At 45.4% G+C, this 14,886-nt stretch overlaps 1 protein-coding gene across 6 annotated transcripts in view; it reads left to right on the top strand.

The window, feature by feature from the left end:
• LOC147030826 (centrosomal protein of 78 kDa-like) overlaps nucleotides 1-13,892 on the top strand; it is a 97,897-nt gene extending 84,005 nt beyond the window's left edge. For 3 of the 6 annotated variants that reach the window (XM_085875335.1, XM_085875337.1, XM_085875336.1), the window contains exons 7-13: nucleotides 168-281; nucleotides 1,247-1,311; nucleotides 1,613-1,748; nucleotides 2,422-2,507; nucleotides 2,638-2,790; nucleotides 2,899-3,056; nucleotides 13,405-13,892. In XM_085875335.1, coding sequence (XP_085731461.1) covers nucleotides 168-281; nucleotides 1,247-1,311; nucleotides 1,613-1,748; nucleotides 2,422-2,507; nucleotides 2,638-2,790; nucleotides 2,899-3,056; nucleotides 13,405-13,612 — 920 coding nt within the window. In that variant the 3' untranslated portion in view covers nucleotides 13,613-13,892. The remainder of the gene's footprint in view (nucleotides 1-167; nucleotides 282-1,246; nucleotides 1,312-1,612; nucleotides 1,749-2,421; nucleotides 2,508-2,637; nucleotides 2,791-2,898; nucleotides 3,057-13,404) is intronic. The other 3 variants (XM_085875331.1, XM_085875334.1, XM_085875333.1) reach the window with 3 other exon arrangements.
• Nucleotides 13,893-14,886: the final 994 nt, after the last annotated feature.

Here is a 14,886-nt window from a genome sequence, read left to right as displayed (position 1 = left end):
GACATTTTAAATTATGCCTACACAGCTTGGTGACGACGTGCTAAGCTGTGAGAGAGGAGATATGAAATCAGACAACCAGATGCTATGGTATTACTGTATTTGTATCGACATGGATGATTGGGAAATGTACAGTGAGCAGAATTTTGAACTTTGTTTTTTCGCTCTAGCACTTGATCTGCAGGCCTGTGGAATCTCCAATTTTGGTGCAGACTCCCTCATCACCATGCTAAAATCAAATTCCAGCATCGTTGTCCTGGATATTCGTGGGAATCACTTGATCGGTGAGATTAAGTGTCCACATTTGTTTCCCTAAATCTTGCACGTCCATGTTGTTCTGTTTTCATTTTGGTTTGGAAGTGTGTGTGGTGTGTCTCCCAACCCAAGAGTTCAGCTTGATCATGGAGACTGCGACACTTGGTTTTGGTAAAAATGGATGTCTTTGTAACATTGAGAGAGAGTTTACAAGAAGAGGGGGCATCACAGATGCAGATGGAATTTCAGATGTGTTTATTCCATAGAATCAAGGCTGTAAGTATTTGGGAATATCGGGGTTCAGTACAACTAGGACTGTTATTATTCATAACATACAGCAATCATTTGGACAGTGGGATTAAGAGTAGGCTTTCCAAATTTGCAAGCGACGCTGTAAGCTTGGAGATAAGGTAGACAGCGGAGAGAGAGAGGCAGTGCCAGGTGGTGGCGTGATCAAATTCAGGAAAGTCTGGCTACTTAAATGGATTGGGAAAAAGATTTGTTTTCCGTTTTGGTCACCACATTTGAGTCAGGAAATAGTTGCTGGAGAGTGCAAGGAATTGTCTCCCTGCAAGCGTAGTGACAGTGGAGTCGGTGGATAGTTTTAAAATTGAGTTTGACGATGGGTATCTGGAAGTAGTGGGGATGGGGGAGTATTAAGATGTTTGCATTATGACACAGGCTTGATGGGCCGAATGACCTCCTGCATTGAAGTTCCTTGTAGTTTCCTTATAAAGCATCAATTCAAGATTTATTGCTATTTATCTACCTGACCCCCCCCCCCCCACCTCCCCCCTCCCACCTACCCTCATTTTATATTTTGTGGGTTCTTGCCTATTGATTGATGTTTCATGTTGTCACCTATTTATTATTTTCTTCTGATGGTGTGAATTGTGGCAATGGCTTGATTGGTGGAGTAACATTCTGCTTTCTGATTATCCTTTCGATGTTTGTTGTGAAAAGTTGAACATGATGCGATGTATTCTGTTCATAGACAAGCACAAGTTGCAGAAGATATTGAAGAAGATGTATTATAACTCTGGAGGTGGGAATACAGAGGTGAGATATTCTTATTCTGAGCAAAAGTTTCATGGTTTTGATGATTATATCAATTTTATGACCCTGCCAATCACTCCTTCGCCCCCCCCCGCCACCCTCCAATCCTCACTCCCATCCCCCCCCCCAACATGCGTTATGCCTGCTTGACCAGTTTTATAGTTGTCGGAGTTTTCTGACTTGCATTGTGAATACGAGCAAAATAGATAAATAAATAAATATATTTTGAAAGTTTTAATTTCAAAACATTTAAAGTGCTCGTGTGCGAATCCGTCCCCATCGTTCCCTCATTTGCCTTCTCCAGTTCAAGTGGCTTCCGGTGAAAGTTGGGCCTGAGGCAGTGAAGAAGCGGAGTCGACGAGCCGTGAAACCGTTAGGCTGTGGTGGTGTCAAGGGTCGAGCATGCATCAGAACAGGTCTCATCTCGAGCATGACGTCGGGTCCATTTCTTACCGTTTGTTTGTTTGTTTGTTTGTTTGTTTATTATTCATTTATTTATTTATTTATCGGTATACGCTGCGAGTTCTGAATCTTGGTACAGAGAAGAGTATTTGTTCTCTGCCATGAGCCTCATTTAGGAAGTGAAGTCCATAAAAGTTAAACATTGTGCCGTTGGATTTGGGTTCCAAGGTACTCGTACTGGGCGTATGTTGGAGAACGCAAGTTCCTGCAATTATGTCTTCTACAAGAGTTCTCCAGAGAAGTTGGATGTGTAAGTTTCGGAGTTTGGCATTGCTGGGACAAAATCGAAATTGAACAAAAAAAAATATAGGTTTTGTAACGTGTGCACAAATCAGGATGCTTCTTCTTCCTTTCGGAGAGCTTCCACACCGCCCAGCTTGTGCTGCTTTCCCGTCATCCTCTCCACGTTGCTAAGGAACAGATGCGCTGTTACTTTGTTGACCGGGATTTATCTCTGCTGTGCAAGGTTGCTGGTTGTGGGACGATTACTAAGTGTTAGCGGTTAATTGTTTTGAAACCCACTTGTGTGTTTGACCAAACGGTCTCTTCTTTGGTTTAACTGTTGTCCGATGCGTCTGTCTCTTCCTGTCTGCTTTACTGAAAGTGTGCTGGCTTAAGAACTAACCCTGATCCTCCAACCCACTATGGCAGCTCGAACTCCAGGGGTATCTTTGAGCAACCGCCTGGATAGGACGGGGGACTGTCGTGGAACATCGTTCAGTACCATTTCGAAACGGGTATGGCTGCACAATACCCTGTCCTGATTACAGCAAGAATTTTAATTTTTGCTCTTGATCTTTTTCCTTTATCTTTTGTTTTGCCATCATTTAGGGTAAGTAGCATGATGTATGTTCTCTTAACACATAGCAGGTTGGTGTGACGAAAGAAGATATGGACGTCCATAGAAGACTTGACAACTCTGCTGGATCGGTGAAGAGGAGCGAAGAAAGCCGGTCCTACCGATGGCAGCTGCAGAACGAGCGTGAAGCGAAAGAGAAGGCTGAGCGGAAAGTTTCTGAGGTGAGATACGAGGAAACGGATTAGCACGGTGTCCCACGGCCCGTCTGATACACCCATACCAGTCGTGCACTATGTTTAGCGACGATCTCCGACTCCATGCCTTTGCAGCTGCAGGTCGAGATTCACCATCTTCGTGAGGAGAATGGACAGCTCTCTCTGGCACTGCTGGAGCAAGGCATGATGGGAGCAGAAGACTCCCTGCTGCAGAGTGTGGAATCATCACTCCGCAAGTTTCACTCTTTCCTGGACCTGCTGGAGGATGTGGGGTACACTGATGATCATTTTGATTTATGCTGGGGAAATTGGCACTCAGCGTGAATGATTTGTCTGTGGCCATGGAGGAATGGGAGAATAAAGGGAATATGGCTAACCTTGTTGTCAGCAATTCCAGGAGATGCGAAAAGCTTTAGCCGATGTAAAATTTTTCTCTTGGATCAAAAAACAAATTGTTTATTAAGGTTCCCAAGTGTCTTCTTCTCTGGAACTGCGAGCTGGAAAAAATTGAAACAGGGCTCATTGTCAAGAGCTCCGCATGGGGAATAAATGGCGTTCACCATGACGTCATCGGCACCTTCATTTTGTCGTCATTCGACAAGCACAACGCTTCAACCAAACAGTTTGAAATTTATTGAGCATGATCTCCGCAACAACATACCTGGAGAAAATTATGACAGAGGTCATGTTGTTTGGCAGCTATGATTTTTATACGCCCAATATATATATATATATATATATATATATATATATATATATATATATATATATATATATATATATATATATATATATATATATATATATATATATATATATATATATATATATATATATATATATATATATATATCGGGGCGTATTATGTGATACCGGTAGTCCGTCCGTCCGTCTGTCTGTCTGTCCGTCCGTTCCTGTCCGCACTCGAACTCCGAAAGTTTACAACTTTCAGGTTTCATATTTGGTACATAGGTACAGACTGTGGAGACGGTGTGTCGCGACATACGTTCGTCACCTAAAGTGGTTGCCATGGCAACCCGGATGCTGTTTTCCATGCAGTAGCACAATTCTGTATATACCTACTTGTTATTATTATTCCCCCCCCCCCATTTCCAAAGTACATAATTTGTATATCATTCTTAAGATGAGAAGTGTTGGTCATCAGTTATTTCCATTTCTTCATGAGGTGGGTGGAGGATCATGATGAGAAAATTATGTGGGATTATGGAGTAACCTGCAAGTAAGAAGGTTGGGTTACTTGGGGATGGAGAATGTCATCAGATGGCATATCACTTGCTTGAAGTCCTTGAGGGGAAGTGAGGTTGAACAGCTTCCTGAAGGCAGTTCTACAAATGGGAGAAAAGAGCAAAAGGGTGGAGGTTGGTGACAAGCCTGTTTTTTTGGGAGTTGGGGAGTTAGGGAAACCAATGAAAGAAAGTGATAGACAACGAGCTGGTACATTGAACAATTGGGGGTTTATTTATAATGAGGGCAGGGGAGCACGAAAAGAGCAGAGTTAAAACCGAATATTAGAAATGCAATTTACAAGGAACACAGGGACTTAACAGTTTCTACTTAGACGGGGCCCAAGGACGGACGTACACATATACACATATATAGGGTGTCCCAAAAAAATACAACTTTTAAAATGCTTCGTTTGATCCTAAAAAAAAAACTAATTTTGTCACAAATGCTTCATTTCTTATTGCAGAGACCCTGAAGTTTATTTTGATACCAAGCAAGCGCCAGAAAAATGCCAAGACTGACCGTACAACAACGGACGAAAATTGTTGAACTTTGGCACCAGACGAAAAGTGTCATGCAGGTGCAGCGTCTTTACTCGAGACATTTCGGTATCCACTTACGACATGCACCAAACTTTTGGACTATAAGGTGCACCATCGCAAAGTTTACCAATGTGGGGAACCATCTGTGACCTTCACAAGGGTCACAGTGGTTGGAAGAGGACAGGTCGGAGTGAAGAAAATGTGGAAATGGTGAGACAGATGATCATTCAGAGTCCAAAAAAATCGATTCGACGACTTTCTGCAGAGACAAACATTCATAAGAGCACCGTTCAGAGGATCCTTCGCCAAGACATTCATGCCTTTACATACAAAATTCAAACGGAAACGGTGCTTACTGATCAACAGAAACGCAAACGAGTAGACTTTGCAAATTGGTTCTCAGGAAAGTTGGAGGAAGGTGCAGACTTCCGCAAAAAACTTCCCATGACAGACAAATGCCATGCTCACTTGTCCGGGGAGGGAAACAAGCAAAACTTTCGGTACTGGGGAACTGAAAATCCTGGAAATGCATCAACTGAACTGGTGCCTCGATCTGTTCTCAAAGTCACCATGTGGGTGGCGGTTGGTTGGTATGGGATAATTGGTCCATACTTCTTTGAAGATGACCAGGGACGCACTTGCACGCTAAACCAGAGGAACTATCGCGAAATGATTAAGGAATTCTATCTGCCTGAGCTACGTACTCAGGACCGTAGGATAAACAACCTGATCCAGATGAGAACCCAGTGATTCCAGCAGAATGGGGCACCGCCCCATACAGCCAGGGAAACAAGGCGATTTCTCAACCAACATTTTGAGGGCCGCTTTATCTCCCTCTACGAAGACGTTGAGTGGCCACCGTATTCCCCTGACCTTACTCCTCCAGACTTCTTCTTGTGGAGGTATCTCAAGGACAGGATCTATGGAAACCCGAGGCCTCAGACTCTTGATCAGCTGAAGGAAAACATCCACCGAGAAATCCAGAACATTCCTCAGGAAACGTTTCCCAAAATGATGGAGAACATGACAACGCATTTGCAGGCAGTGATCGGACAACGTGGAGCCTACGTTGAACATGTGGTCTAAAAGAAAACGACGATTCTATACCAAAATTTAAATTTTGGTGGCAATTTTGACATTGGTACAATAAACTTCAACCTTTCAGCTTTCTATCCAGACATATATATTTTTAAAAAATATATGTTATGACCATCCTCTTTGCAGATGAAAAGTTGTATATTTTTGGGGGCACCCTGTACACATACACTGAACCCAGTGGGTCTTTATTCGGCCCCTCAGCCCAGAGGGAAGGCGAGCTGGGGGAACAGAGCCTGGCCGGGTACCTTCCCGCCTCGTGCGGTCACACCGCACTCCAACCACCAAGGTGGGACTTGAACCCACGTTCCGAAATCCACAGGCCCATGACCCTGGCTGCTCGGCCACCATCACCACGATGAGCCACTGTGAAGGACTGCCCCCCCCCCGGTCCAATCAGCAGACTTGGCGCCCCTTTCGGCCAATGGGCGACGAGCGGATCAGAGCCGGGGCGGTCCTTTGCAAGAAGGCGGGGCCGCGACACGCGGTCCGCCCAATGAGAGCAGGCCACGCATGAGCGGACCGTGCCCGAGAAGGGGACGAAAGAAAGGAGAGCAAATAATTACGCTCTGTCTGCTCGAGCACGTGGTCTGATTCCATCTCGCTGGCGCTAGTCTGGTTCTCTGCCCTCATCTCGTTGCTGGCATGGTCTGGTCTGAGATTTTTAAAAATCAGACAGGAGTCATTGTAAATTAAGCGCTTTGTTTATTTTTGTGTCATATTTCAAAAAAAATTGTTCGGGCGTATATTGTGCTCACTTGAGCTCTTGTTTTTATTTTTAATTTGCGTGGAGTAAACCCTTATTTATTTATTTTCTCCAGAACCGCTTTCGAGATCAAAGTGAAACTCCACAAAAATGATCGACTCGCGGTGAGGAATGTTTGCTGCAAATTTCGAGGTCATAGGTCATGTGGTATGTCAGCTATATTGGATTAAATGGAAAACCATTAAACTACTCCTGGAACCGCCCAACCGATGGAAGCAAAACTTTGCAGATATGATCGAGTTCGTGTGTAGAGTATTGGGTGTTCGCAAATACGGGATCGGTAAAGTGGTTTGGTGGAAATAATGGATTAAAGAAAAAAATTAATAACGTTGCTTCTCTGAAACTGCTTATTCTGTTGATGCAAAACTTTACAAGTATGATCTGATCATCAAGTGGAATGTACGTTTAAAATTTCAACTTGATCGGTCGCAGGGTCTGGTGGGCAGTCTTTTTTTTAATTTGAAGAAGAAGAAACCTTACTATTTTGTCTTCTCCAGCCTCAGTACTGTTTCGCATCCTGTCTATTAATTACGTACTATTGCAGTGTACCTTTTGACACTTTAGACTGCTGAGATCCCTTAGACCTTTCAAGATTCTTTAATACCCCCAACAACCTTAAGACCACCAAGACCCCTGAAGACCTCTAAGACCCAAAATACCCTGAAGACCAAAAAAAACCCCGAGGACCCAAAAGCATACCTGCCAACCTTTTTGGAATGAAAATCGGTAGATTTTTGCGCGACGCAGGGGCATGCCCCCCTGGAAAATTTTGGAAAAAATGGTGCACTCTCCTGCATTTTAGACCACTTTATAGACTCAATAAAATCAACTATTTACCACAGCAAAATCTGGCCTACTTGTCAAATTTATTATGTGCAACAAGTAACAGCTTCCAAAATAATTACACTGGCACTTCAATACATGACATTTTTGAAACAAGTAACAAAAATGGCAAAACAGTGCATTATCCTGCATTTAGACCACACAATTTCCTCAATAAAAACGACATATTTACCACAGAATCAGATGCATTACATGTATGTACAAGTGTACAGTATGTAGCCACTTCAAAAATAATAACATGGAAAAATGATAACAACAAACTTAGTTTTTCTTTTCAGGCGTGTCCATTGTGATTGTTGTGAAAGCATCCGCGCAAAAAATGGCTTTGTTGTTGTCCACTCGACCGTGCAACGCTAGCGACACCAGGCGGTTACGCGCGTCTGCTATCATTAAACTAAGGGCGGATAATCAGATTTAACGACAGCAGACGCGTGTAACGGTGTAGACGCGCGCATAGATGACGGAAAAACGTAAACTGCTAGGTACTTGTACAGTATCGTATTCTGTAACTCCGATAAAAAAAATTTCCCCTGAATTTTAAAAACCGGTGGATTAAGCATTTAAAATCGGTAGCCGGTAGATAGCCTCGAAAATCGGTAGTCTACCGGCTAAATCGGTAGGGTTGGCAGGTATGCAAAAGGTCCAAAATATGCGGAGGACCCGAAAGATCCAAAAGACTCTACACAACACAAATAGTGACATGGTGACCATTCCCGAGGACCCAAAAGACCCCGAGGACCCGATACACCCAAAAGACTCCACACAACACAAACAGTGACATAGTGACCGTTCCCGAGGACCCAAAAGACCCCGAGGACCCGATACACCCAAAAGACTCCACATAAACGGTGCCGTGGTGAACATTCCCGAGGAATGGGTGAACAGCGACTTTCTTTGACTTCCGGTTCCGGTTTTAGAGCAGCGAGAGGTCTCCTTTGGGGCTCCCTGCTGACGTTCTCAAAGCTAAGTTTCCGGTTGTTATTTGTCCCGTTTTAACTGTTTAATTTTCTCACCTACATGTTACTGTGTGTTGCTAGTTCGGTTTTGTTTCAAAAATCGTGCTATTTTGTGAGTATTTTTGTCGACGTTCTTACCTGTGCTTGAGGCCTAGGCCTAGGCTTGAGGCCTACCGGTTCCACTCGGTGTTCGATCGTTTTTTTTTTTTTTTTTTTTTCTCCCCATTACCTTCAATTTCTATCCTCCCCATTACCTTCAATTTTGATCCTCCCCACTTTCCAAACATCCCCCATTCTCCCAACTAATCTCTTTCTTATCTCAACAAAAATAAAAAATAAAAAATAAAATACCCTACAACAACAACAACACGCTCACATTCTCCTGATTTGCTTCTTCTTCTTCCTCTTAACTTCCTCCTCGTCTTCTTCCTCGATTTTTTTTTTTTACACTTCCATGACCTAATCTGTTGAACTCTCTCATATATTAATATTAACAAAAAATATATATATATATATACCCAACAACAACAACACGCTCATCTTCTCCCGATTCTTCTTCTTCCTCTTAACTTCCTCCTCGTCTTCTTCCTCGTTTTTTTTTTTTTTTATTTTTTATTTTTTTTTATTTTTTTTTTTTTTTACACTTCCATGACCTAATCTGTTGAACTCTCTCATACATTATTTTTAACTACATAAACGATCTTATAATGCTTCATCTTCCTCTCTCACACATGTGGTACTCTTTACTGTTTCACAATGCACTACTCTTCTGCTATTTTAACAGACTGCTCTCATTTCGACCTTTCCTTCATTCCTTGCCTAAAAAATCCAACTATTACAGCGCTTCTTCTCTCCATGCTCTAAATCCGCCTTCATTGCATCCATCAAGAATTGTGTTAAATCGCATCTCTGACCTAAAACTTTTAAAAACCACAGTTTGCCATGGATGCTCGCTTTCTATCAAACATTCTTTTTTTCCAACTTCAGTGCCAACTCACCCCCCTCACCCCTCACTCTCACTCTCAAAGCAACCATCCCACTCTTCTCCCTCCAAGCCACCCTCTCACCTCTCTCAAAAATTCCCCCCTCACCTTTCTCCCACCTCTCATCCCCCTCACTCTTCCTTCTCAAAGTTGCCCCCCTCTCATCCACCAACCTGCCTCCCTCCACTGCCCTCTCACCTCCATCTCTTCACTCCACCTCCTCAAATCCTCAACTGCCTTCTTCCTTGTCTCTTGTCCCCCCTCTCCCCCAGCACCACAGAGCCTTTTCTCCTCCTCATTCGGCCCCCTCCCCTCGCTGTTCTGCAATACCTCACACTCCTTCAGCAACCCTCCTTACCTGCCCCCCTCATCCCTTGTCCTACCCTCCCCCTCCCCCTCCACCTCCTGCACCCAAAGCCTCCTCCCCTTCCTCTTCATTAAAAGTGTGGACCTCAAATATCCGGGGCCTTCGCTCAAACCTTTCAGATCTTTCCATACAGGTTGTCACTGACAAACCAGACATTATCTGCCTAACATAAACTTTCCTCTCCCAAGACGTGTCTGACTCCCAAGTATTTCTCCCTGGCTACTCCCTCTTACGGTATGATAGACCTGAGCCTCGTCCTGGTGGAGGTGTTGCTCTCTTCATCAAAGACTCTATTCCTCACTCTCCATGCACTGCTCTCACTCCCCCACACCCCCAGGAATACCTCTGGCTTCGGCTTCCCCTCCACTCCCACCTCATGTTTATATGTGTACTGTACCGTCCACCGAACAGTGATGACTCCATCTACACCTCACTATCCGAAAACATGGACCATCTTCTATCTTCTCATCCAAACTCTCTCTTCCTCTTATGTGGTGACTTCAATTGTCATCACGCCAGTTGGCTAGGTGTGGGTACCTCTCTCACCTACCATGGCACCTCAGCAAAAGCTTTCTGCGACTCATTGGGACTGACTCAATCGGTCAACTTCCCGACCTGGATCTCAACCAATGGTACTCCATCTCTTCTGGATCTGATTTTGACAAATTTCCCTGACAATATCTGCTGCTCTTCCTTCGCTCCAATTGGTTCTTCTGACCACGTCCTTCTCAAAGTGGACATCTCTCTGGCTGTTATCAGAGAACCACCTCACCGCCGTCGAGTCTGGCATTTCACTCAAGCCGACTGGCAGGGTCTCCGAGCAGCCATCAAACTTACAGACTGGTCTCCTATCACTACTTTCTCAAACATCAACTCATCCTGGGAATTCTTTCAAAGAAACTTGCTCTCCCTCATGCACAGATTTATCCCCTCTCGTGTTCAGTTGTCTTACCCTTCCTCCCGCCCTTGGTTTACTGAAGCTTGTGGCGAGGCAGTTGTCCTGAAACAACTTGCCTTTGCCTCATGGAAAGCAAACCCAACTGAGGGCAATCTCAGTTCTTTCCACAAAGCTCGGAACAAGTGTGTATCTACCCTTAGGAGAGCCAGAAAACAACATCTTTCTCATCTCAAGTCTGAACTCTCAAACCTCTCTCCCTCCTCAAAATCCTGGTGGCGTTTAATCAAATCTGTTTCTGGTGTATGTTCCCCCTCCATCCCCTCCCTTACCTCAAATGGCCGCACTGCTGATTCCACACGTGATAAAGCTGAATGTCTAAACTCGGTGTTTGCAGCTAAATCTTGTGTCCTAAACCCATCTCTATCTCTACCCACTTTACCCAGTCGCACCCAACTGTCCCTGGACTCTGTATCCTTTTCTCCTGACAAGGTGGAGAGCTTGCTTTCAAACCTCGAGTCAGATTCTGCAACCGGTCCAGACGGCATCAGCCCACGTGTCCTCAAAGCCTGCTCTTCTGCTCTTGCTCACCCACTCTCTGTTCTATTCACCCTCTCATTTGCCCAAGGTCATCTGCCATCTGCTTGGAAATCTGCTGACATCACTGCCCTGCATAAAAAAGGTGCAAAAACAGATCCCCATAACTACAGACCAATCAGCCTTCTCCCAATCATCAGCAAGGTGATGGAATCCATCATCGCCTCAGATATGAAATCCTTCCTCTTCTCCAATGGCTTGATTTCCAATCATCAATTTGGTTTCAGACCAGGTCACTCTACCCTGGATATGCTGCTTCTGCTCTCCCATCAATGGATGGAGGTCCTCAATGCCAGACAGGAAATCCGAGCCGTATCCCTGGACATATCACGTGCTTTTGACACAGTCTGGCACCCTGCCCTACTCACCAAACTCTCTTCCCATGGTATTCAAGGCCATCTCCACTCATGGCTCGCAGACTTCCTCTCCTGTCGCAGTCAACGTATGGCCCTAAATGGAGTTCTTTCATCCCCTCTTCCTGTGCAGGCTGGAGTTCCTCAAGGTAGCGTTCTGGGCCCTGTTCTTTTTCTGGTTTTCATCAATGATCTCTCGGACTCTCTGGAAAATCCTCTATTTCTCTTTGCCGACGATTCCACCCTCTGCCGTACCATCTGTCATCCCTCAGACCGGCAAGCAGCAGCTTCTTCACTCACTGCAGATCTGGATAAAATCACAAACTGGTCCAACACGTGGAACATGTCTTTCAATCCAGACAAATCTCACACTCTCACTATGTCTCTTTGAAAGGACCGTTTACAAAACCCCCCCATCCACTTTCTCAACAATCCTCTGGAATTAGTCTTTTCTTTCAAGCTTCTAGGTCTCACTATCTGCCATGACGTTTCCTGGGAAAGTCACATTTCCAACCTCGCCTCAAAAGCCAGTCGCCGACTGGGAATCCTCCGTCGTGCTAAGTCCTTCCTCGGCCCTCTTGAGCTCCTGACCACTTACAAAGCTTTTGTCCGTAGCCTGATGGAGTACTGCTCTCCCCTCTGGGCTGGTGCTCCTGCCTCCCACCTTTCTCGGCTTCACGCTGTCGAAACCAGGGCATTTCAGATCATCGGCATCTCCCGCAATGAAGCTGAGTCTTTGGGCCTCTCACTCAATCACCGCAGGTTGGTCGGTGGTCTTTCTGTCTTCTACCGACTCCTCTTCAGCCTTGCCCCCCCTGCTCTCTCTGCGATTTGTCCCCACCACATTTCCACAGGGCGCTCAAGGTCCGCCAACAACCCCCTTCTGGTAAAACTACCAAAATCACGAATCACTGCTCATCTTCACTCTTTCATTCCTCTTTTTTCCCGCCTTTGGAATAAACTTCCTCACTCTATTCTTTCCCATTCTTCCCTCCAGGCTTTCAAAACTGCTGTTCACCACCACCTCTTATCTTCCCCCATCCAAATCCTCGATCTTTTCTACCCCCGATAATCCACCCAAGCCCACTTCCTTCATTTCTCCTGCTTTCCTTCCTGAAAGTCCCTGAAATGTCCATCTTCTCTTCGCCATGTTCCCCGTCCCATCCCCATCCCTCTCCCTTCCACAGTTCACCTAATGTGTCTGTTCCCCACTGTTTTGTCCCTTCCACTCCCGCCCCTCTTGTCTCATGCCTCCTTGCTGTGAGTTGTGTGTTCGCTCTCATACGAGCCTCGACCAAGGTATACAAAAAAAAAAATAAAAAAAAAACAGTTCCCGAGAACCCAAAAGACTGAAAAGACCCCAATGACCCTTAAAGACCTCAAAAACCCTTAAGACCACCAAGACCCACTGACCTCTAAGATCCAAAATACCTCTGAGACAAAGTGGATTGTATCAAAGCGGGGTGGCTGGGAACCCTCTCATAACTGCCTGCAGTTGTAAAGTGGACCATCTAGTTTTATTTTATTTCCTTTGGAGGGGAGAGGGGATGTGAGGTCGCAAGTGGAAGATATTGTACTGGCCTAATACTGCTTTGGGCACGGTGTTGGTGTTGGCTTCATGAGCTTCTGATGCATTAGTGTTCTTATATCCACAACATGCATTGCTTTGGACATTCTATACCATTTACTTGCTGGGGTGAATGATTCCATGCCAGACACCACTTTTGCCATAAGTTCAGCATTTACAAAGGATGAAGGCATCTATTAACAACCATCGGTTGGCAATCATTGTTTCAGACCTCCTGCATTGAAGTTCCTTGTCAGGGAACATGTATATTATTGTTATTATTCTTATATACATATTTAATCCAAACGCCGTGCTCATTTGCACATTGTGAATTCTCTGGTTTGTTCCTTTACGCTTGGCTCCCATTTTGTGATTTACTGATATCTATAACCATATATACCCTCTGTTCAGGTTGGGACAGTTGGCGGCTGTTGCTGGTTTACATCGAGGTGATATCGCTTCCTTGCTGGAGTCTGCCACGGGTGGACCCAGTGGTACCAGAGAAATGGCAGAGGAAGGATCTCGTACAACAAGGGAAGATCCTCGGCCGAGCAACGAAGCATTGCTGCCAGGTTTCAACGTGCCCATTTCGACTTTGAGTCTGCTGCCTGGCTGCTGATTTAATTGTTTTCAAATGTTCTATCAGGAAAGGCTTTGCCAAAACATTGTTTATATTTTGCTGTATAAAATACATTTTGAAAATCTCAGCCTGGGTCAAGCATGACATGCAATTATAAGGATAAGTGTCTCATTACAGTAAGAGCCACAGGTGGAAACGGAGCACGTCTTGGTCCAGCTCCAGGATTGACATTTATGCATCTATGATCTAACGTGATCTTTTATACTGTATAAATGGTAAAGTAAGATTGTTAAAATAAAATATTTTTGTTTACACTAAACTGTCCAAATGAATGGGTGTAGTACTGTTGTGGGCCGGGGGTCGGTGGCGAGGAACGACCGCGAGAAGGAGCAGTAGGGCCGTCTCCCACCGAACACCGAGAATGGAAGGTCGTCACCCCGGATAACTCCGGAGTCGTCGGGTCACTTAAAGGACCGTGGTCGCCAATATTTCGACCGCGTGGCGTAGGGTTAAGTGTCCGGATCTCCAATATACCTAAATAAACCACGTGGTCTCGCTACCGGGGAAGCCACACCCTCAGCTGACTTTGTCTGAATCGAGTCGCTGTTACCGATTCGGATGCGGCGTAACCGAGCGGGGATTACCAAAGCCTGCCGGACCAAATGAACAATCTACGGCGCAAACGGCCTCACTATAACTCAAACCCGAACCATGCTTGGCCAATGAAAGAAAACACTGACAACGAACTGGAACATTTAACAGGGGTTTATTTACAATAATTGGGAAGGGAGACACAGAGCAGACTTAGTCACGAATATGCAGGTAATGTACAGTGAGCAAAAGCACTTAAACAATTTCTACTTATCAGATGGCGCCATCACAGACACACACACACCAAAAGAAATGGGGCCGGCCGGCCTTTATTCGGACCTCCAGCCCGGGAGGAAAGGCGAACTGGAGTGTCAGAGTTCTGCTGGTACCTGGCCGCGTTCGCATGGCTTGCCGACCTGCCCTTATGGAGCTCGGGATTCTTGTGGAAGGGCTTGGGAAGATCAGACGCTCTAACCACCACGGTGGGACTCGAACCCACATGGACAACCTCGCGCCAAGGAACCAAGACGAAGCGGCAGACGCCAGCCAGCACCAAGACGGAAGATGGCCAGCAGACCAGACGAGACGACCCAGACGGACAATTGTTCAACCCCTCCTCTGAGGTCGGAGGGATCCGTCCTGAGGGAACTCTGCCTCCCATTGGACGGGTGGCGTGTCGGTGGCCCGCCCCCCCAAAGAGGCTCTGTAGTTGTTTCTGGCCT

Source organism: Eptatretus burgeri, chromosome 3, assembly GCF_056783735.1.
Source record: "Eptatretus burgeri isolate ZD-2024b chromosome 3, Ebu_testis_v1, whole genome shotgun sequence".
Taxonomy (NCBI): Eukaryota; Metazoa; Chordata; class Myxini; order Myxiniformes; family Myxinidae; genus Eptatretus; species Eptatretus burgeri.
This window is presented reverse-complemented; position numbering and strand designations above follow the sequence as displayed.